The sequence below is a fragment of the Panthera pardus genome, unplaced genomic scaffold (assembly GCF_024362965.1).
Source record: "Panthera pardus isolate Hobbes unplaced genomic scaffold, ASM2436296v1 HiC_scaffold_15, whole genome shotgun sequence".
Classification (NCBI taxonomy): domain Eukaryota; kingdom Metazoa; phylum Chordata; class Mammalia; order Carnivora; family Felidae; genus Panthera; species Panthera pardus.
In genome coordinates, this window is record NW_026526710.1 from 47,603,929 (window position 1) to 47,627,826 (window position 23,898).

At 37.3% G+C, this 23,898-nt stretch overlaps 2 protein-coding genes across 4 annotated transcripts in view; one reads left to right on the forward strand and one right to left on the reverse strand.

The window, feature by feature from the left end:
• Window positions 1-11,369, forward strand: part of DSG1 (desmoglein 1) — a 39,252-nt gene extending 27,883 nt beyond the window's left edge. The window contains exons 13-16 of the mRNA XM_019465472.2: window positions 997-1,130; window positions 1,461-1,533; window positions 4,394-4,602; window positions 6,594-11,369. Of these exons, the coding sequence (XP_019321017.2) occupies window positions 997-1,130; window positions 1,461-1,533; window positions 4,394-4,602; window positions 6,594-7,640 (1,463 nt within the window). The 3' untranslated portion in view covers window positions 7,641-11,369. The remainder of the gene's footprint in view (window positions 1-996; window positions 1,131-1,460; window positions 1,534-4,393; window positions 4,603-6,593) is intronic.
• Window positions 1-23,898, reverse strand: part of DSC1 (desmocollin 1) — a 351,913-nt gene that overhangs the window by 201,736 nt on the left and 126,279 nt on the right. The gene's annotated exons all lie outside the window — the stretch shown is intronic.

Here is a 23,898-nt window from a genome sequence, read left to right on the forward strand (position 1 = left end):
CCCCTAAAATTAGGTACTTTATAAAAGTAACTTAATTACTCAGGCATTGTTTATCTCTACTGCAAGTAATAGATGACTTTCACTTTGAGCTTGTTTTTTATATTGTTGATTACCTTTGGGTAGTGTAGTTGGTAACAGATTTAAAAATTATGCATGGGCTTTGGGGTCAAATACCCCTAGATACAAAGCTATCTCTAAACCCAGCAAATTTTCAAGAAAGCGAAATATACAGGATTCTTTCCCTCCTTTCTTTTTCCCCTCTCTTACTATCCCTCCCCTTATTACTATCCTTACTATGTTCCTTCCTCTCTACCTTGCTTATTGTTTCTTTCCATCCTTTGTCATATTTTCAACTTACATAGCCTTTACTTCATCCATCCGTTCATTCCAAATCATTTATCAAGATTATATTATATAAAAAACTCCGTGCTAGAAACTTATTTAAATGAATAAGAAAACCCAAATGATTACCAGAAAGACCTTGTTAGGTAGCATAATATTCTCTATTTGTGTGTGAATAAATTCAAGAAAAAATTCCATGTGGGGGAAGTCTTTAGGGAATAATTACTTGAAGCATGGGTAAGATTTTACTGCTGAAATAAAAAAAGCATGCATGTGTGAAAGGAAAAAAATAAAGGCATGGAGGAGGGAACACAAAGACTCAAACACATTGTCTGTCCTCTGCAGCTCTCCTTTTTGTCTCCTTTAATATTTTCCTGAGTAATGACAGCAAAAAGACTCATCTGTTTTCATGGTGTAACAATATCTATAATTTGAATACTAGATAACAAATTAAAAAGTTGATCACAGTCTAGAATACTGAAGCTCGCACTGATTTTGGTAACTGACCATCAGTTTGTTTTCTGAAGCTTTCATAGTAATTTTAAAATCAAGTGCCATTCTATTAGAGGTTCAAATTTAATCATAAAAAGCAAGTTGTTTTATTTTAATGTGGCTCTGCGGCTGATTCCAATATTCCTATCCTTTCCCCATCAGTGGTCCCGTTTTTGTTGATCTGTTGTGACTGCGGCGGCGCCCCTCGTGGGGGCGCTGGCTTTGAGCCTGTCCCCGAATGTTCAGATGGAGCAATTCACTCATGGGCAGTAGAAGGACCACAGCCGCCTCCCATAGTAAGTGCTAACTTGTAAGAAATGGCCTTTGGCAGTCACCGACACTCACCCTCATGCACTGGAGCCAAGACGCTGGCCATCACTTGTGGTCGGTGCTGTTCTTCGCTCTGGGACAGCCAATGTGGAAAATGAAGAGAAATCAAAGGTACATCGAAATCAGATGGAAGTAACCAGGAAAGGCTTTCGAAATGAGGTTCAGGTTTTAAATGGATTTCAGAAGTTTCATAAATAGTGTTCTTTTAGAACCTGAGGTAACTGGAGAACAAACCCAAAGTATAATGATAGAAGCAAAAGAGCCATTAAAATGGGGAAATGTTTCTTGTCTTTTAGAGTGGACCCACTGTCTGTGTACCACCGGTACTACCTAGTAATGGAAATCTGATTGAATGCATTGACACCTCAGGTAAGAAGTTTTTTGGGTTTTGTTTTGTTTTTTTAATTTTAACAGCTCAAATGACGTAAGAAGGAATTCTGTTTTGTCTTTGCATACCATATCAGTTCTCAATTATCTTATTAATCTTTAAAATTATTTCTATCGTTCACTTTTAAATGACTAATTTGCAGATTCAATGGTAAGGAAAAGCCTATAGTAATTATTATTTTTATATGTTGAATTTTTAAAATCTTCCTCAATGATTAGAGAGCACTTATGAGACGACTTTATTAGGACCTCTACAAACAGGAGAGAAGAACTGAAATGTAGCCACAAGTCAAGTTTGGTCCAGGTCCAAAAAAATACAGTTGACCCCTGAACAACACAGCGTTAGAGATGTCGACCCCTGTGCAGTCAAAAATACAAGTATTAACTTTTGGCTCCCCCAAAACTTAACTACTAATAGTCTGCTGCTGACCAGAAGCCTTACTGCTAGCATAAACAGTTAATTAACACATAGTTTGCATTATATATATATTATATATATATATGGATATATATATAATATATATATATAATACTGTATTCTTACAATAAAGTGAGCTAGAGAAATAGTTTTTAAGAAATCATAAGAAAGAAATAATACATTTACATTACTGAACTTATTCATTAAAAAAATCTGCATTCCAAGCCCACGAAGGGTCAACTGTACTAATTAGAATTAACATACAACCCAATGTTTTTAAGTTTATTTATTTTGAGAGTGAGAAAGAGAGCACAAGTGGGGGAGGGGCAGAGGGAGAGAGGGAGAGAGAGAATCCCAAGCAGGTTCCATGCTGTCAGTGCAGAGCTCAACGCTGGGCTCGATGTGAGGCTCAATCCCATGAACCATGAAATCATGACCTCAATCAAGAGCCGAAATCAAGGGTCAGGCACCTAACCAACTGAGCCACCCAAACTCCCCAATGTATGACCCAATTAAAATAGATCTGTGCTCATTTCTTGAGGCTAAAATCTACCTTCACAATTCATGAATGATTCAAAACTACTCTGACTTAGCCGCTATCTTGACAAAGAAAAAAATTGCATCCATTCTCAGCATGAGCATAAAGGTTGACCTAAAAAGACTTGTCTGGTTTCTTAAACTGAAAGTAAGTGGATGAAACACCATCAGAATCTTTCCACATTCTCAGCTGAGGCTGTGTACAGGTGATGGGAGTTTTTCCTTGCACACCGTTAACCAAAATTATAACTATGACACGCCTTAAACCAGGGGTGTAGACCAGTTCACAGGCAGAAATGAGGGAACAATTAGAATTTTACAGCAAAGGGATAGCTACCATGTTAGTAAAAACAAAGGTTTTTTTTTTTTTTAATTTTTCATAACTTTGAAAACACTTGTACCATCTTGCCTTTTCTCAAAGTAAACAAAGTTAGTGATTCTCTTATTTTTCCTCTCAGTCTTTTTCAAACTTGTTATCGTTACTTTCCTACTTAGAACTCTCTTTCTTTTCAAATGTGTATTTATTTTTAAGAGAGAGAGAGAAACAGAGTGTGAACTGGGGAGGGGCAGAGAGGAGAGGGAGACACGGAATCCAAAGCAGGCTCCAGGCTCCAAGCTATCAGGACAGAGCTGGACATGGGGCTCGAACCCATGAACCATGAGATCATGACCTGAGCTGAAGTTGGACGCTTAACTGACTGAACCACCCAGGCGCCCCCCTACTTTGAACTCTTTAAAACGGGAGAGGCACAGGAATGCTCACAGCTTGTAGAAATGTACCTTACCCAAAGTACTAGACACACTAGCCTTTAAACCTATCTCTCCTCCCAATGTCTCCATTTTTGTTAATGACACCAACATCCCCTCACCTCAAAAGCAGAAGCTGGTTGACTCTTCTATCTTTTTATTCTTTTTTTTTTAAGTTTATTTATTTATTTGGGGGGCAGGGCACACATGCAGGCCAGGGAGGGGCAGAGAGAAAGGAAGAGAGAGGATCCCAAGCAGGGTCCCCACTGCCAGTGCAGAGCCTGACGTGGAGCTTGAAACCATGAACCACAAGACCATGACTGGAGCTGAAATCACGAATCAGAAGCTCAGTCGACTGAGTCACCCAGGAATCCCTCTATCTCCCTATCCTTGACACCCACTCTGTTCTCAAGACTTGTCAAATCATCAGTCTATCAGGATTTACTTACACATTTATCCCTTCATTACATCTATAAACCTTTACACAAATCTAGAACAAAGCACAATGAGAGGCACCAGAGTCATAAAAGTATAAAAAACACACTGTCCCTAAAATCAAGATCTTTAAAATATTAAAGCCATGAGGCATTTATCCCACAGTCAACACTTTCCCTCTCCATGGCTCTTCTATAGTCTGACCCATGATTTTATCTAACTTACCTTGAATATTGTAACAAGCTTCTATCCACGCATCACATCCAAGTGAAAGCCACGGTTCTCCAAGTAAACCTTTCCTCAGCCATGGCCTCTCCTCTGAAGCCAGTGGTTCTTGGGCGTTCTTCTGGACACCCTGTGCTTCTAACATGTTGGAGTATTCTTATACTATTTAACTTTTAGAATTTCGGTATTTCCCCCCCAGACTTCCTCAATTTGAAATCAAACTCTCTAAAGCATATGTTTTTATAACCTCTATGCACCACTTCCAGCACGACACAATTACCACAAATAGTTAACATCAAACAATTAACAAATTAACAAACTGATTAATAATATTATTTTGAACTCAATATCATAGTTACAGCTCTTTATGTTTTGTCTTTATTTGATTTAAATGAAGAAACCATACATTATAGAAAGTTATCAATTTTTAGTCTACAAGACACTAGAGAAATTAAACTTGATTTTATCAACAACCTTTAGGGGTTTACACAAATGAGTATGGCGGCAGAGAAATGCAAGATCTAGGAGGAGGAGAAAGAACAACAGGATTTGAACTAACAGAAGGAGTTAAAACACCAGGAGTACCTGAGATATGTCAAGAATATTCTGGAACATTAAGAAGAAATTCTATGAGAGAATGTAGAGAAGGAGGTCTGAATATGAACTTCATGGAAAGTTACTTCTGTCAGGTAAGGTCTTTAGTCCCATGCCTTCCTTTCCATCCTGTGCCCCCGGCTCTACTCCAGGCTGCCACTAGTCCCCAGCAGGGCTCTAGCAGTTTCCCAGCCTCTATTCTATGCCTGACAAACATACTGCTGCTGGATAAAATTTCCGTAATTCTGAACTGATCACTTTACTGCTCTCCTTAAAAACAGCCAGTGGCTCCCAGCTCTATTTGTCCAAGGCATGAAGTCCAAACTCCTTAACATGACAATTAAGATTATTCATAAATTGACCCCTTCCCTCATCTCCAATTACTCCTTACCACCAATCCCACATACCACATGTCTTTGCCTCATTCACACTGGTCTATTCCCCTCCATGCCTTCGCCTATGCTGTGCCCCTCGTGGGATGATTTTATCCATTATCTCATACTCATCTTTTAAGACTCAACTCAAATAACACTGCCTCTCTGAAGTATTTACTGTTAACCCTCACGTCTAAAACAAAATTGATGTTTATCTATATTTCTGTAGTGCTCTGTGTATACACCTTATAGAATATACCATTTATATTGGTAAAATATGTTTATATGTCTACCACAGTTTTTAGTGCCCTGTCCATATGTTCTCTACATCATGTTACCAGTACCTAACTCAGTTCCAGGCACATAGTAAACGTTCAGTAAGTGTGAGTTCAAGAGCCACAGACCCTTGCATAACATTCTAAGAACAAGCAGGAATTAATTTTGCCATCCCCAGGTAGAGACTGTCTGTAACTACTTAAACTTTCAGGGATTTCCTATCTCTGAAACTGTCTTATCTCTGACAGATTTACATCCTTCTACATCCTGGCCTAAAATATTTTCTTTAACTCTCCTATTGGCTTAGAGGGTGGCTGATATCTTGAAAGAAAACACTGATAAAGCCTTTCAAATAGCAGTAGATAATAATAAGAGAACTGTTGTTGAAACCCACAGGAATACTTCCTATCCATGTCCCTACAAATGAATGTTATTTTCATGAAAAGTATATTTCTGCCTCAAAACTTGTGCATCTTACCACTCCTCCTGCCCAGGACACACTGTGTGCTTTATTTACCCCCACTGCTTTATTCTAACCTCTGATCAAATATCATTTTCTGAGATGCTGCCCTTGGCTATTCTGTCACTCTATCCCTTGGCCCTGCACTTACCACCTCCTGATAAATACCTTATATGTTGTCTGTCTCATCCTAGTACAAGGTAAGCCTAATGAGAGAGAGACTTCAAGTGTTTTTGTTCACTGCTGTATTGCCAAGTTCCTAATAGAGGGTCTGGCAAATGGTAAGGACTAAAAAATATTTTTGAATGAAATGGCACAACGATTTGGTTTGCTAAGAAAAGCACTTCTGATACTTAGCCTGAAAGTTTGCGGTCCAATATTACAAATGATAAAAAATGAAATAAAGGTGCACATGTCTGTGGGCTTTCACTTTGAATTGAAGGAGATCCGATTTCTAAAAACCTTCAGTTTTAAATCCCCAAATGGCATGGAGCCAGAGTCAAATGTTCCTGTTGTTTTGCTGAAAAAGCCACATTCAAATAAATCTTCACTGAACCTCCAAATTCACTCCATTAAGGAAGGAAAGCACAGTCCTGGATGAACCTGAAACAACTATGAACTACCTTCTTTTCTACAAACCAAGGGAAAAGATTGGTGTACTTCAAATTCAGGACTTTTAAGTACCTTCTTCTAACTTGGTTACAAAATAATTTATGCAATATTTTATTTGTGCTTTTGTATCTAAAGTGCACCTACGATGATTTTAAAAGTCGAAGTGTATTATCAGAATAACAGCTAAAATAATTTCTAGCCAAATTCTTTCAAGCAATTATATAATGATTTTTAAAACATCTTGGAATTTTGTTTTATATATTCTTCTTTGGGTAGTGCCCTGGAAGAAAAAAAGGGATAAAGATTTCTATTATTGCTAAATATGTATCCATAATTTCATTTTCTCTTCCCTCTGCAAATCCAGAAAGCATATGCTTATGCAGATGAAGACGAAGGACGCCCATCCAATGACTGTTTGCTCATATATGATATTGAAGGTGTAGGTTCCCCTGCTGGCTCCGTGGGCTGTTGTAGCTTCATCGGAGAAGACGTGGACGACAGCTTTTTGGACACACTGGGGCCTAAATTTAAGAAGCTGGCAGATATCAGCCTGGGAAAAGAAGCTGAACCATATCCAGACCCTGATCCCTCTTGGCCACCTGAGAGCACCGAACCGATCTGCCCTCAGCAGGGAACAGAGCCCGTCATTGGTGGACACCCACCCATCTCCCCACATTTCGGCACTACAACTGTCATCTCTGAGAGCACCTACCCCTCAGGACCTGGTGTACAGCATCCTATGCCTATTCCTGATCCTCTGGGCTATGGTAATGTCACTGTGACAGAATCTTACACCACCTCTGGCACTCTGAAGCCCTCTGTCCATGTTCATGATAACCGACATGCAGCAAACGTAGTGGTGACCGAGAGGGTGGTTGGCCCAATCTCTGGCACTGATCTGCATGGAATGTTAGAGATGCCTGACTTGAGAGATGGGTCAAATGTTATAGTGACAGAAAGGGTAATAGCACCAAGTTCAAGTCTACCCACCTCTTTGACCATGCCTGATCCTAGAGAGTCATCAAATGTGGTAGTGACAGAAAGAGTCATCCGACCAGTTTCTGGCATGGTGGGCAATCTAAGTATACACCCTGAGTTATCAAATGCCCAAAATGTGATTGTGACAGAGAGGGTTGTTTCCGGCTCTGGCATGAGCGGAATTAGTGGCCCCGCTGGGATAAGTGGAGGCAGTGGCCTGGTTGGCAGTGCAGCTGGAGTAAGTGGCAGTGGCATTGGGCAGAGCAGCCTGGGAGGAGGTGGGGGCCTGAGTAGCAGCATGGGGGGGACAGCCACCATTGGCCACATGAGGAGCTCCTCTGACCATCACTTTAGCCAGACCCTTGGATCTGCCTCCCCTAGTACAGCCCGAAGTCGAATCACAAAATACAGTACAGTACAATATACGAAGTAGCCAGGATCCCAGCACACTTGTTCTCAGTAATGGTGATTCAGATCCAGTTCCCACCACCAAAAAACTAACGATGTGATTTGTGATACACAACTCGGTGCTAAGAAACCGTGGAGCAAAGTGAGAAACCACAATGGGAAAAATAGATGGAAACAGTGCTGTTGGGCAAGAGCTCTCCTGAGCATTTGTAAACTTTTTTCTTACATTAATACTAATGGGATCGCGACAGTGAACTAAAACTTGAGACAGCATCTTCTTTGTGCCTATATGGCCTGTAGGGTCTTCTTTGCTTCTGTGTGGCCTGTCATGTATCTCCAGCACATGGAATAAATTAAGCTGAGTCACGCAAAGCACTGGCCTTAAGACGGCAATTGGCACAATTCTCCTTGCCCTGTTTTGACTTGCCATGTAGCTCACGCAATATTGAAAAAGGACTAAACATGCAATATGTGCTCATGTATGTAGGAAGAATTTGAAATACGTGTCAGTCACCCTGTCAATTTCACAGATAATAGATACAAAAATCCAACCATACATTCAGACCATGATTAACCGTTAAAGAAAAAAGTCTGACTACACAACCAAATTCACAAGCCGCCACGCTTAATAACTGCACTAGATAAAATAAACCTCATATTAGGAAACGTTTCCTGGGAGGAAATTTCCGTAAGAGAAACCTTACTTCCGTAAGGCAACCGGGTAAGATTCGTTTGGGGAAAACTGGCAATGTCTAAACCTGAATCTTGAGATGGGGCTTCAGCTGAAATTCCCATGGAGACAGGTTTTCTGACTCTAGTTTGTGTTTAGTGGAAGGTGCAAGATTTACAAATATTGCATGCTGGTGAGGTTGCAGGATATCGCACCCCTTCTTATAACTGTGGCTGACCTAATAACGGAAAACTTGCCGAGTGTACTTCTCTGACCAAAGCAAGTAACACCTAACATGGTTGTCATCCTTAGTGGTAAATTGCCTTCCAAGGAAGCAGATGGAAACCACATTGTATTTTCAGATGTGTGTTTTATAAGTGTTACTCATCCACATCAGCTCTTTATTATACATCTCCTAAGTTAAAATAATTTACTTAAGCTGAGCTGTGGAAAAAAAAAAGCCTGCAGTATGGTTAAGCTTTGGGGGAAATTTTTTTAAGGGGATCTAAAAGAAGTTTTTAGAACATGTAAAATGTTTAATGGGAAAAGTTAGAATTGTTGCGTAAAAGTAACACCACTAATAGTTTTAATTTACTTTTTTAAATAACCCTCTGCTGCTATTTTGAAGGGGTCAATTAAAAACTTTTAACAGAGTTGATGATATTGTGTTAATACAAATGAAATTGTTCTCAACCACCCCATTTCGTTAGTCTATCTCACTCCCTAACTAAATGTTCTCACTAGAGTAAATGTTATATCCCTGATTTGATTTGTCAATAAGCTCTTGGTTGATATATGCTCCAGTTTATAGGTAGTTCCCAAATTATGCAGTATGATATATTTTTCTAGCTTCAAAATTTAATAATGTATTATTTATGGTATGCCATTTCTATGTGTTTGCTATATAGTGTTACCTGGTTTAAAAATCTCTAAATAGAATCAAAGCATTCTTAGACAGGGGTAAATTTACTGTAGCAAGTTAGAGGAATTTTTTTCTCTTTTCTAAATTCAGTGTTAATGTGAGCTCACTAAAGTGAAACTTGACAGGACAAAATTTTTTAAGGATCATTCCCGCCAATGACCCAAATTTCCCAGGGTATTACAAGATCAAAGAACAGTCACTCAACTTCCAACACTTGTCAAAGGGGGCGAGGGAGTGAACTATTTTATTAGAGCTATTTTTCTCAGTGTTATAGCAGATGGTGTCAATACTTTCAAAGCCAAAAGATACATCCTATTCCATACGTAGACTATGTGAAATGTTGATAATGTGTAGCATGCCCAAATACAGAGGTGTAAATAAAGTCATTCACAGGGACTCTTCTTTTATTTCTTTCTCCCATTTGGGGGGTCTTCCATTAATGATGGAATCTTTCCAGAAATAAAGTCAAAAGGCATTTATTGAGATAAGCTGGGTCCAGGAGTTTGAAGGAAAATAATTGCTAGTTAGTTATTAGTTAATTAATAAAAAAAGAATCAATAAAAAAGAATTTGATTTGACATATCATCAGAAGTGTTTTTAAAGATTCCTGATATCTTCCAAGAAAGTTTTTTAGGTTGTCTAACGAATGCTAGATTGACCATCTTTAATAACTGTTGTTATTAAGATCCATTAGTTACATAAAACCATGGGAGATATAAAAAATGACAGTATTAGTTGTCGATCTTTCTAGGAAGCCACTTTCAAATAAATTTTTTTCAGGATTACACACTGATGTTCTAACTCTTTATTCTTAAGTCTTAAAATTATCTTTTTAAAGATACCATTCTAACAATCATTTAAAGGCACGTCATTTTTTCAATAAAGAACCTTGGGGGAGAAATTAGCTCTACTCTGTACATGCTTTACTCTAACTCATGGGCCATAGGTCATTCTACAGACCTAAGATATGGAAGTTATTTTATAAGTGAATCATTATAATTCAAATCTATATTGCAAGCTGAATACCAGATCAACATGCTCTCAACAAAAGAGAAAAGGAAGAAACAGCAATTTAGAGATTATGTGTATATAATTTGAAAACAGTGTGTTTAATGTTTATAAAACATCTGACTTTCTAAAGAGGTGGTACTTCGGGTCAAAAATTATTGGATCATAAATACTTTATAATTTAATATCAACCGAAACGCCATCTTTAGCTAATTTTGACACTGAATCCCAGTTATATCTGCTATATATTATTAGCTTCTATGTATATTACCTGATGTAATTGTATACACATCAAAAATTTACGGAAAAATTATCTATTTGGGGAGACTTTTAGGCCTTCATCTGGACACCTATTCTACATTTGCATATAGTTTTTAGCCTTATAATCTCCACTCAATGTAGTTCCTTAACAGAATTTTAACTATATAGCTCCAAAACGTACATATTCACACTCCAACCTGGATGTTTTTAGTTACATACCCAATTAATTTCTGAATTTATACCAACCTCTGAATGTCAACCAGGGTATAACACATATGATACCATTTGACTTGGGTAAAGGTTTTATAATCATTGGCTAAAATAGTCATGGCTGTATAAGAAAGACACTCGAAACCCAAAACAAACTTTTAGAAGTATTAGCCACGTTTTCCCATGCCTATTTAATAAATTGCAACCTTTTGTAAGATTTCTGGTATTTTTAAGATTTACTTCACTTTGCACTGCAGTACACAGTCCACAGAGATTACTAGCCCCCATTAAATAGAATCTGCCTTCCAGTTCTAGATTGTTCAATTTATGTTAGGACAAACGCATGAATGTATCAACCTATTATCCATCAAAGAATTTTAAAACAAGGAATAATCTACTGTTTGTCTATATTCCTTCCATTTGATTATATTTGAATTACTAAACACTTTATCATCAAGCTGTACCTAGTCTAACTTATTTTTCTTTTGCTATTTTACAAGTATTTTTAAACTCTAATATTCATCTTTGGTGATGTTTAAAACAAGGTGCTTTCAGGTTTCAATATAAAAGTTCTTGGTTTATTTTGGTGCTAGTTCCTTGCTTGGTCCTCCGTTGGCTATTACAAGTCGGTCTGTAATTTCCAAAGACATATTTACAGCAATAAAATGATTGGTATGCCTCCATGATCTTTTCTGAATTGTATAGGTGGGGAGGTTGAGACTGTAAGGAATAATTAGAGGTTATCAAGTCTAATGACTATTTTCAGCCCATATGAGGGAAAAAATATTTTATTTTCACACTTTAAAACTTATTTTCCTTTTCCATTTTCTAGCTCTTTTTTTTCTTCTGTGTTTACTAAGAAGCCTCCTCTCCAGAGTGCTTTTCAGCAGATCAGAGCACAGGCTTGAGCCGCCTCGCACAAATACATTAAGTGATAAATAGTTGGCCTTTTAAACTTCCTTCTGATACTTTTGGCATCTTCATACTATTCTTTCTCTCTTTCATACTCTAATTTTTATTTTTGCTTGCACTAGCATTATATTTCTTTCAAAATGGATTTTCTTCTTCTTTGCCTTTAAAATCATGCCCTTCCATCTTTATTGGGAGTACTTTTTGCCCCCACCTAATGCCACTTTCAGAACACTATCACCTTCATCTTACATGAAACCTTACCCTTTTCAGACTCGTATGATCTGCTTGTATTCCTCTCCCTCTCTTCCGCTTGTGTCATTCACGGAACGCCCAACAATATCCTCGCTTTTACTGAAGACTCATATTCTGGCCCACAGTCTGCTGTAAACTTTCCAACTCCTGTGAGGATTCACAGTAACTTAAGCGACCACCTGGATGACACCCAACACCTGAAATTCTCAGTTCTTAGACCCCCATTTTCCCCATCCTCCTTTAGCCACATGCAGCCTTGTCATAACCGAGCAGGGCACTTCTGTGGATGCCTGTTCCAGCCTTCACAGCCTCTGACCACTTCCTCCTGACTCTTCCAGCTTATGTGCTGAAGTATTCTGATTGTGCAATTTCTCCACTTCAATCAAAGCTGCCATGTTTTGACTCCTCCTACTTTCCCCTATCTGCCACCCCATGTTCCTCGTTGTCTAATCAAGCTTCATGAGTTCAACCACACTGCCTCTTGGGGAATGCCTTCAAACTCCTTGCCCTGCTCTCCCCTTTCATATCCCAAATCTTTCACCCTCCATCTCTGTCCTCACACAAACAGCTAAACAAGTGATTCAAGTAAGCTGACTTTTTTTTTTCATTTTTAATACTCAATCTCAAATCTCAGATTAATATCAAATGCTTCTCTACAATCTTACCTGCTTCTCTGATAGACTTCCCATCTCATTATACTAGATTACTACTCCATACCTTCTCTGTCTTCAAAACTTCCACACCTCTTCTTTCCTCCTCATTCTTAGTTGATGACCTAATCCTATTGTTCACCAGGCCTACACATCCACCTGTACTTGGACTCTTCCCCCCTGCCCTATTACAATGGAGTTAGTGTCCTATTTATATAAAAAGACAATCCCCCACTTGTGCTCAAGGACTTTGCTCCTTCCCTAATAGTCCCTTTTTTGAAATCATCTCTCTCTCTCTCTCTCTCTCTTCTCTCTGTTTTGATCATTTTCATTAGCACCCTTCCCTGACTTATTTTTTGTTTGTTTTCACTAAACTTCTTAAGAGTCATGTACACATGCCTTCTTTTCTTTCACATGCCTTATCAAACTTCAACCCCATCCCATCAATCCACCAGAATGGCTCTTGTCAAGTTTGTCCAAGACCTATAGATTGCCAAACACATGGCCCAATTTTCTGTCCTCGTTTTTTTTAACCTCTGGGAAGAATCTAAAAAAACGATTCTCTCTTCCTTGAAACACTTTTCTTTCTTGGCTTTTATACCATCCTTTAAGGATATAGCTTACATTTCATTGGCCTCTCTCTCTTATTCTGTTTTGTTTCTTCCCCATCTACCCAACTATTAAATGGTGATGTTCTCCCTAAAGTTTGGCCCCATGACCTCTGCTCTTAATACTCTACAATGTCACTTTGAGACCCCATCAAGTCCCCTTTTAAATTTTTTAAAAATATTTATTTATTTTTGAGAGAGGAGAGAGAGAGAGAGTATGAGCGGAGGAAGGAAAGAGAGAGAGACGGAGACACAGAATCTGAAGCAGGCTCCAGGCTCTGAGCTATCAGCACAGAGCCCAAAGTGGGGCTGGAACTCATGAACCGTGAGATCATGACCTGAGCCAAAGTCAGACACTTAATTGACTGAGCCACCCAGGCACCCCGAGGCCCCTTTTAAAATGTTCAAAATTAAACATACTTTTACTCTCCCAATATCCCCCGTTCCAATAAATATGACCCCACTGATCCATTTCTCAAGACAGAAACTAAGTACTCCTCCTTGATTTCATCCCTTCCCTCATATCCCCCTCCTCCATTTCATCCATTGGTAAGTGCAAATGGCTTTGGCTGATTCTATAACCAAAATATATCTCAAGCTATCTAACAGCTTCCAACCCCATCTGCCCCCACCCTACTTGAACTGTCTCTTCAATAGTCTCTCTACTTCCATACTGGCCTTCTTCAAACAATTTTCTACAGATGAGCCTATGTGGCCTCATAAAATGTAAGTTAGATTAAGCCAATCCCTTATTTTAAGAATTTTAATGGCTTTCCATTGCATGTCCTAGAATAGCCTATAGGAACCCACCTGACCTGGTATGAAAGATGATGGTGGAAAGATAATGGTGGTTTGGACTAGGATAGTTATAATGGAGAAGGTGCAAAAGAAATGGATTAAGGAAATGCTTTGGGCTTTGCAATTGGTATGCACTCTGTACGGCACATTTTCTCTTTATTTTCATATGGTTATATCCTTTGATCTTTTAGGTAGCAATTTAAGTACCATTTTCCCAGAAATTCTTCTTGACCAAACCATTCATTCATTCATTCATCCGTTCATTCCACAGATAATTAATGAATGCCTAACACTTGTGCCAAGCAGCATTGATATGACAGGGAAAAAAACAGATAAGTTCCTTTTCCTGACCTTACATTCAGGATAGGGAGTGGGGTGAAGGAGGTCTAACAATAAACAAGAAAATATATAGTGTGCTACATGGCAGTAATAGATGCCTATTGAGTAGACACCTGAAGAAGCTTAGGGAACAAATCATGTGGCTATCTGGGTCCAGGACATTTCGGGCAAAGGAAACTATAAAACTACAAAAATTCTGAGGTAGATACAGGCTTGGGTTACTGAAGGAGGAACAGGAGACCCATGTGACTGCAGAGAATGAAAGAAGGAAAGCATTAAGAAATGAAATCCGAGAAGTAACAAGGAATGAGACTAACTTTGACCTTTCAGACCATTGTAAGAATTCTGACTTAATCACAAGTGAAATAGAAAGCTGTCAGAAAGCCTGGGCAGAGCACTCCTCAAAAAAAAACAAAAAACAAAAAAACAACATTATTTTTAAAAGATAACCTATAGCTAGCTCTCTTCATGAAGGACTCCTGCTACCTGGTTGGACCTTGTAGTTTGATAGCAAAACGAGCGACAAAAATAAAAGAAAACCCTAGACAGCTGAATAAAGCAACATTCAAAAAGAAATTTAAAAAGGACCTTGAGAAGTAGATTAAATTCAAATCTCATTATAAAGTGTCTTGAAAAAACTCAGTCATAATAAACACAAGTGGGGATATAAAATTCATCAAAAGGTTTGAAAATGAGCCAGGCATGTACTTAGTGACTAAGTTCAAATAAGACAAACTCTAAGTGACCCTTATTTTCCTAATTTTACAAACAAAACTTAATTATGAGAAACTTAGTATATATCTGTCTGTTCTGTGCCTAATGTGCTAATCCTTATAAAAAACGTAGGGTGAGGTGCCTGGGTGGCTCAGTCGGTTGAGCGTCCGACTTCAGCTCAGGTCACGATCTCGTGGTCCGTGAGTTCGAGCCCCGCGTCAGGCTCTGGGCAGATGGCTCAGAGCCTAGAGCCTGCTTCCGATTCTGTGTCTCCCTCTCTCTCTGCCCCTCCCCCGTTCATGCTGTGTCTCTCTCTGTCTCAAAAATAAATAAATGTTTAAAAAAAATTGAAAAAAAATAAAAAACGTAGGGAGAAGAAATCTACAGATTCAATGCAATCCTTATAAAAAAACCAACAGTATTTTTCACAGAACTAGAACAAATAATCCTCAAAGTTGTACAGAACCACAAAAGATCCTGAATAGCCAAAGCGATCTTGAAAAGAAAAACAAAACCAGAGGTATGATAATCCCAGATCTCAAAATATACTACCAAGCTGGAGTCAAACAGTATTGTACTGGCACAAAAACAGACACACACATCAATGGAACAGAGAGCCCAGAAATAAATTCACAATTATATAGCCAATTAAACTTTGACAAAGGAGGCAAGAATATGCCATGGAAAAAAGACAATCTTTTCAACACAAGTGTTAGAAAAACTGGACAGCTCCATGCTAAAGAATGAGACTGGACCTCTTACACCATACACAAAAATAAACTCAAAATGGATTAAAGACCTAAATGTGAGATCTGAAGCCATACAACTCCATAAGAGAACGCAGTCAGTAATTTCTCTGACATTGGCTGTAGCAACATTTTTCCAGATATGTCTCCTGAGGCAGGGAAACAAGAGCAAAAATAAACTATTGGGACTACATCAAAATAAAAAGCTTCTGCACAGCAAAGGAAACAATCAACAAAACTAAAAGATAATCTACTAAATGGGAGAAGATATTTGCAAATAACATATCTGATAAAGGATTCATATGCAAAATATAGAAATAATTTATGCAACTCAACACCAAAAAACCCACAAATAACACAATTTTAAAATGGTCAAAAAACATGAACAGACATTTCTCCAAAGAAGACATACAGGTTGTCCACAGATACATGAAAAGATGATTAACATCACTCATTGTCAGGGAAATGAAAATCAAAACCACAATGAGATATCACCTCATATCCATCAGAATAGCAAAAATCAAAAACACAAGAAACAACAAGCATTGGAAGGATGTGGAGAAAAAGCAACCTTCATGGACTGTTGATGGGAATGCAAACTAGTACAACCACACTGGAAAACAGTATGGAGGCTTCTCAAAAAACTTGAAAATAGAATTACTATATGATCCAGTAATTGCACTACTGGGTATTTACCCAAAAAATATAAAAACACTAATTTGAAAAGATAGATAAGGATATAGATATAGATATAGATATATTATATAAAAATATATAATATATATTATATATAATATATATTATATATTTTTATATAATATATAAAAATATATAATATATATTATATAAAAATATATATTATATATACAATATATTCTATATATCTCTTTTCAAATTCAAATTTTCAAATATATATAATATATATTTAATTGCTATATTATATAATATATATAATGGAATATTACTAAGCCATAATTGCAACAATACAGAAGGATCTAGAGGGTATAATGCTAAGTGAAATGTCAGTCAGAGAAAGACAAATACCATAATTTCACTCATATGTGGAGTTTAAGAAACAAAACAAACAAAGAAAAAGGAGACAAACAAACAAAAACGGACTCTTAAATATAGAAAACAAACTGGTGGTTTCCAGAAGGGAGGCAAGTGGGGGATGGGTGAGATAGGAGTGATGAGAGTACACTTACAATGATGAGCACGGAGTAATGTACAGAATCGTTGAATCACTATATTGAATGCCTGAAACTAATATAACACCTATGTTAATTATACTGGAATTAAAACAAAATAAAAATAAACACATTGAATAAAATCTAGGGGGAAGAGCCCTTATCTCAAAACCTTTCTCACAACTGCTCAAAATGTCAGGCTCTAATCCTTGTCAAAGGTCATATCTGGTTGGAGCCAGAATGTAATTTGTCATATCTTTCAGTGGAAAATACTTGCTGTATTCAAATTAATAGCTATCTTTTTCAAACTGTATGCGTTTCTACTCGATAAATTACTGACCTGGGCTTCTCAATTTGTTTTGATCACATCTGAGATTGGGTTTACCTAGAATTAGACGCTGAGAGACAGGACTTGTGGGCAATCTAGGGAGGAAGGGGATGGATATAAAGGAACTACTGGTTAATAACTGGGAAATGAAATAGAGAAGGGAAAATAGCTAACAAAGGCCAGTTACCCCCATGGGCAAATGAAGGTCAGCTCTCCTGGGGAAAATGTTGGAAGTCGGTGTAGGGCATGCACTGCAGAGTTAAGCCATCTCAGACATGAGGGAGATTATATATTTAGACAACAGCTACCATCAGTTCATAGTTAGAGACTACCTGTGCCTGCTGCATGAGTGCGCAAAGTGGCTGTAACATCGGTGAGAATACACAATAGCTGGCAGTTAGAAATTGGGTGTGTGGGTACTGAGATATAAGGGCAAAGTATAGAGAGAGAGCACCGATGGCATCTGTTGCAACCGCTGGTATACTCAGCAGCACTCTGGTGAGATATGCTCTAAGAAACCTCAAATTTTTCTGATTTCACAGGCCTTCCCTACACATTCCACTGTAAATAAGAATGGATCATAAATTAATATATTGATAAAACAGATGACAAAACCATGTGGTGTAAAATAGGAAAGTCTTCAAGTCCCCCTTGGCGTTAATTTATACCTTTATGATATATATGATTCATGTTAATTAGATGCCTGTCCCTGTAAAGTGTTTAGACATATAATCATTCTCCTATAAGAGATGACTTAGCTTTACTGTTACAAATTTAGGAGTGACCTTGATAGATAATTGGTTTTGATGTCTATTTACTACTAGAAAGAAGGGTCATGAGTCAATTAAAGTCATCATTTTTTGTATACACAGCCCAACATTTTAATAGCTTATTTCCAGCAACATGATCTTAACTCACTCAGTTTCTAAGACAGGTTCTTGCACCTAGCTTATTTAAAAAGGTACATCAAAAACTGTATGGTCACTATTTGGCTATGGAAGAAATTAAATAACACATTTAGAATTAATGTGTGATGGGGATTGAGGAGGGCACCTTTTGGGACGAGCACTAGGTGTTGTATGGAAACCAATTTGACAATAAACTTCATATATTGAAAAAAATATATGTTCCAAATGAAAAAAAAAAAAGAATTAATGTGTGATACACAGAGGTCAGCACAGCAACAAGCAGAAACTCAATCATTATTTGTTGAATACATACATAAATGCAATGCATTCACTACTCAACTTTTCTAAAATCCATCCTTGCACTGATGGTCTATATAAGAACTGACCAAGCCCCCAATTCTATTATATTGCTTGTCAAATACCACCATTTCCAATAGAACTTCTCCTTTGAAATTATTCTTTGCCATGATGATTCCTCTTTAAAATGAGGGACAATACAGTTTAAATTTGTTAGATTGCAAAATATATTTTGACCAATTATCTTAAATATGCTTTGGGAAAAGATAAGATATATAAAAAATTAGATCCTACTAGGATGTAGTGAGAATCAAAGTGTAAACTAAAGAAAAGTAGTTTATTTTCAAACATAACCAAACATTTTTTAAATGAAAAATATTTGGAAAACAGAGTCCTAAAACAATGAAATGGAACTTTTCTTCATATGACAAAGGTCATGGTGGCAGTAGAAAACTACTCCCAGAACTCTATGAGGCTGGCCAACCAACTAGTAGGAACTTCATAATTATTTGTGGGAGACATAAATAAATGCAATCCATTCACTACTCATGTTTTCTAAAATATATCACCTGGTAGATTAAATCAAATATACGTAAAAGTTCAGGCCTTTCCACATGCTATTCTCTGAGAGAATAAATAAAGGCATTTTCTCTCCTGGAGAAAGAATATTTTACTAGATACCCCTGCAGCTTAGAGGAAAGGCATGTCAAAATATCTATCCACCTTTGCTTTCCATTCACACCCAATAAACATTTTTGAGCTAGTACCTGGATTGCTAGAGTAAGTGGAGGGCATTTAGAGACAAAATATGAACTTTATAGTTATCCTGCCATGGGAAACTCTCCCCAGTGAAAATTAATAAATATTTTACTTCATAAATCACCTTCTACAAAGATGGTGACTGAGGAAAACTGATCTACTTTCTTTCTTTCTTTCTTTCTTTCTTTCTTTCTTTCTTTCTTTCTTTCTTTTTTTAACATTTATTCATTTTTGAGAGACAGAGAGAGACAGAGCGTAAGTGGGGGAGGGACAGAGAGAGAGAGAGAGAGAAGTAAGCTGAAGTAAGCTTCAGGCTCTGAGCTGTCAACACGAGCCCGATGCAGGGCTCAAACATATGAACTGTGAGATCATGACTTGAGCCAAAGGTGGACACTTAACTGGTGGAACCACCCAGGTGCCCGCTGATCTACTTTCAATATAAAGGCGAAAATAATGTGAGGTTAGAAAGCTTGGATGTAAAGCGTGAAATGGGGAACTCAATTCAAGTTAGGCAATTAATGGGTCCAATTTGGGTGCCTATCTGGCTGGATTTCTCTTTGCTCTTATTATTGACGACCTAAAAGCACTCCTTCTAAAACACTGTTATTTATGAAGTAAGGATAATGAGCCAGATTTTTCAAAAGATGTACAATGTATTCTAAAAATCATTAAAACCAAAACAAGGGGGCACCTTGGTGGCTCAGTCAGCTGAGCATCCAACTTCGGCTCAGGTCATGATCTCGTGGTTCACAGGTTTGAGCCCCGCGTTGGGCTCTGTGCTGACCGCTCAGAGCCTAGAGACTGCTTCATGGATTGTCTCCCTCTCTCTCTGCACCTCTCCCACTCGTGTTCTCCCTCTCTCTCTCTCTCTCTCTCTCTCTCTCTCAAATAAATAAAACATTAAAAAATTTTAAAAAATTAAAAACAAGAATTAGAAACCAATTAAATAGGGTGCTTGGGTAGCTCAGTGGGTTGAGCATCCTACTTTAGCTCATGTCATGATCACACAGTTTGTGGGTTTCAGTCCCATGTTGGACTCTGTGCAGACAGCTCAGAGCCTGGAGCCAGCTTCAGATTCTGTGTCTCCTCTCTCTCTCTGTCCCACCCCTTCTTGTGCTCTCTCTCTCTCAAAAATAAATAAATAAACTTAAAAAAAAAATTTGTAAGAAATAATTAGATTGAATAGCATTTCAAACACAGGTAAAAAACTGTCCAATCAAAATGCTATAAACTAGAGGAACAGGCAATAAAGAAAACCATATTTATTGACTGACTCACTAAAAATTAAATATTAGTATATAGAAAAAAATAGCATATCTATACTTAATGCCATAGACTATAATCAATGGCAAGTCTGTTACAGACATATACACTCTAGAAATTATGAAGAAAGAATACTACTCAAAGAGAGTGTACTATGTGTTAGTTTCTCTCTATAAATGTATCTAATTTAACTCCCAGAATCTGCCAGGGAAGGAAATAGATGAGGCAATTGCAATTTACAAAGATAAATTAACTCACTCATAGAAACAAACTAAATGAGTGGAATTTCTGGAATTTGAGCCAGATCTGCATCTTTACCCATTTCAATATGCTACGCTGGCATTACACATTTACCTTAAATATAAATAGCTAAGTCTATAAGCATGACAAACTAGAAGCTATAATTAGGGATAAGCTACATAAATAAAATAAACTATGTAATAAAATTAACTTCTACATAATAAAAGCTAACAAATGTGATATAATGACACATTCTTTCAAGATCTAGTGCTGGAACCAGTTCCGCATCATTGGTCAAGAGGAGAGTTGAAGCTGAAAAGCAGATTCCTTAAAGATGTCACCTTTATTTTCTGTAACTAAGCTTCCTCTCCCATAGAGATCTTTGGATATGAGCAGGATGCAGAAGCACAAAGAGAGAGAACACAGTAGTACGTCCAAGGTAACTCAGGGACCAATCCCAACTAGATCTCATGAGTTAAACCCAACATAAACAAGGGAAAGCTGAAAAAGACTTAAAAAAGACTTCATATATTAAAATCATCAGGGATTTACTATCAAACAATCTAATACATCTAATAAAATTTATATACCTAGTAATACCTAGTATATAACTAGTAATACCTCGTATATACCTAGTAAGACTGATCAACACAAAAAGAGAATGCACAAATAATATCAAGAGTTCTTTAAAATAGGGTATGACTGTGGATTTCACAGACATTAATGAAATAAGAGGAAATTACAAATAATTTGTGGCCAATCAATTAAAAGATTTAGAGGAAGTAGACAAATTCATAGTAAAAAGTACCATTGACCCAAATTTTCAAGAGCCAAAGACTCAAGAAAGAAATAATTTCCATCTTACACAACTGTTCTACATAAGAGAATAAGGCTTACAATCCTTATTAGCTCATTTTATAAGGCTAGCATAACTTTTTGACAAGTTCGACTAGATCAGCATAAGAAGGGAAAATTACATATTAATTCCATACATGAACATGGATGGAAAATTCTGTTTGGGGCAGTGGGAGGTACAGGCTTCCAGATGCAATGAATCTAATGGGGATGCAAGATTCAGTATAGGGCATGTAATCGATGGTACTGGATTAGTGTTGGATGGTGACAGATGGTAGCTACGCTTGTGGTCGGCACATAACAACATACAGAGTTGTTGAATCGCTCTACTGTATTTGAAACTAATGTAACATTGTAGGTCAACTATACTTCAATCAGTCAATCAATAATGCAGGCTTAGCAAAATTGCTGGATACAAAAATCAAAAGGCCAAAATCAATTATACTCCTATATGTAAGAAAATAAATGTTAGAAACTGCAATTAAAGAAAATATATCATTTATACTAGTAAGACAATGAATTTGTGTTGTTTTCAGGTCACTAAGTTTGTGATAGTTTATTACCACAGCAACAGGAAACTAATAGATAGCAGGACTGTTTAGAACAGCTTATTCCAAATAAAAACATAATCATTCTCAAATGCAAAAGAGAAAGAAAAATCCAAAACAAACTCGAAAGAGAAAAAAAAAAAACAAAGTAAAAAATAGTTTCAACACATTTAACAGAAGTTCATTTCCCTTAAATATGAAGAATATTTACAAATCCATACTAAAGGCATCAGTAACACAGTGGAGGGAAAAAAAGGAAGTAAACTTTTCACCTAAAGGAAACACAAATAGTCAATACCAACCCCCATGAAGAGATGCTATTTTTATCATATTAGAAAAATATGTTTACCTGCTGCCATTTCTCCCCGCGCCAACCACAGGTCTAGGTTAATTACCCTGACTCAATAAACTCTTAACCTCTTAAAACCAGCATGCAACTCCAGAATTATGGGAAGAGCATGTTAAGAATAAATAATTCCAGGTGCCATGTCCAGACATTCAGATTCAGTAAGTCTGAAGCCAAGAAATCTGTATTTCCTATGTACTGGACCATATAATTTGGGTACATGCACTGCTTATCTCGAACTTCTTATCCCTGAATTTCTTCCTAAACAACCTAAGCCCACAGCCCATTTCAGAGTCTGCTAGATGCATGACTAATAGCACAAAAGGTAAACTATATACATGAAACAACTTTGCCAAAGAGGGGGTACTGCCAGTGCCATTGCAGTAGTCAGCATGACACTGAAGTAATTGCCACTGTCATCATGATCAGGAGTCAGGGGACAGACTAAGATGACATTTTGAGGGGATAAGTATGCAGCAAATATGCAATAAACATGTAAGTACACGCTTTAATTAACACAGGGCGAGAAGCCACACTATTCTTTCTGCACTTACTTAGAAGACATCCCACACCAAGAACATGACATCACAGAGAGAATCAACAAGGCACCTCTGTCAGGATGTAAGTATGATTTTAGGGTGTAAACTAACATCATCCTATGGTAATACCATAACCCTTTAGGAAACTGACATTTAATCTCTGTGATTTCCAACACCCATTAAATAACCTGGTTTGCAGGCACCATGGTTTCCATACATAAATTGGCTTTAACAAGGAAACAGGTCGTTTATCTTCAGTGCCATTAACTCAAGGTGGACAGTCAGAGGTGTGTTCACAGCACTGCTCTAGGTCAAAACCAAGACAAGTTTGTTTACATTTTGTTCATCCCCCCAGGCCCAGGCTAATGAAAACCCTTTTGCTTGAGTCAACTCTGAAACCTACTTGCCTACTGCATTTGACAAACATGGTTTAGGACCATAAATATTTTTAAAATTTCCTTTCCTCTAACACCTGCTATCGAGAAATAAAGCTGCCCTTGGATACTTAAGCAATATTCACCAGTAACCCTAAACTGATAACTTGATAGAAAAATGCTGCCTTACCATCATGTTCACAATATTTGCCCTGAACAGATTACATTTCTTTTTTCAAAAAGAATTTGTACTGGCATGCATTAAGTTATGCATTACTTTTAAAAAATGTAAGTGTTAAAATACTTGCTCTTTAAATGGACATGATGTATGGAATGAAAATGTCCCACTACTTTAAAAGCAGTATGAGACAATATTACAGAAGCACAGAACAATAATTAAATATCGAGAACATCCCTGAAATTCTATGTGCACTTTCATAATAGCAAATGAAATAGGATATCACACATAAACAAAAGGACAAACTTACTTTTCGAATCCTGCATGCAGAGCCAGCTGCTAAACCTAATAGTTCGGTAAACTCTAAACTA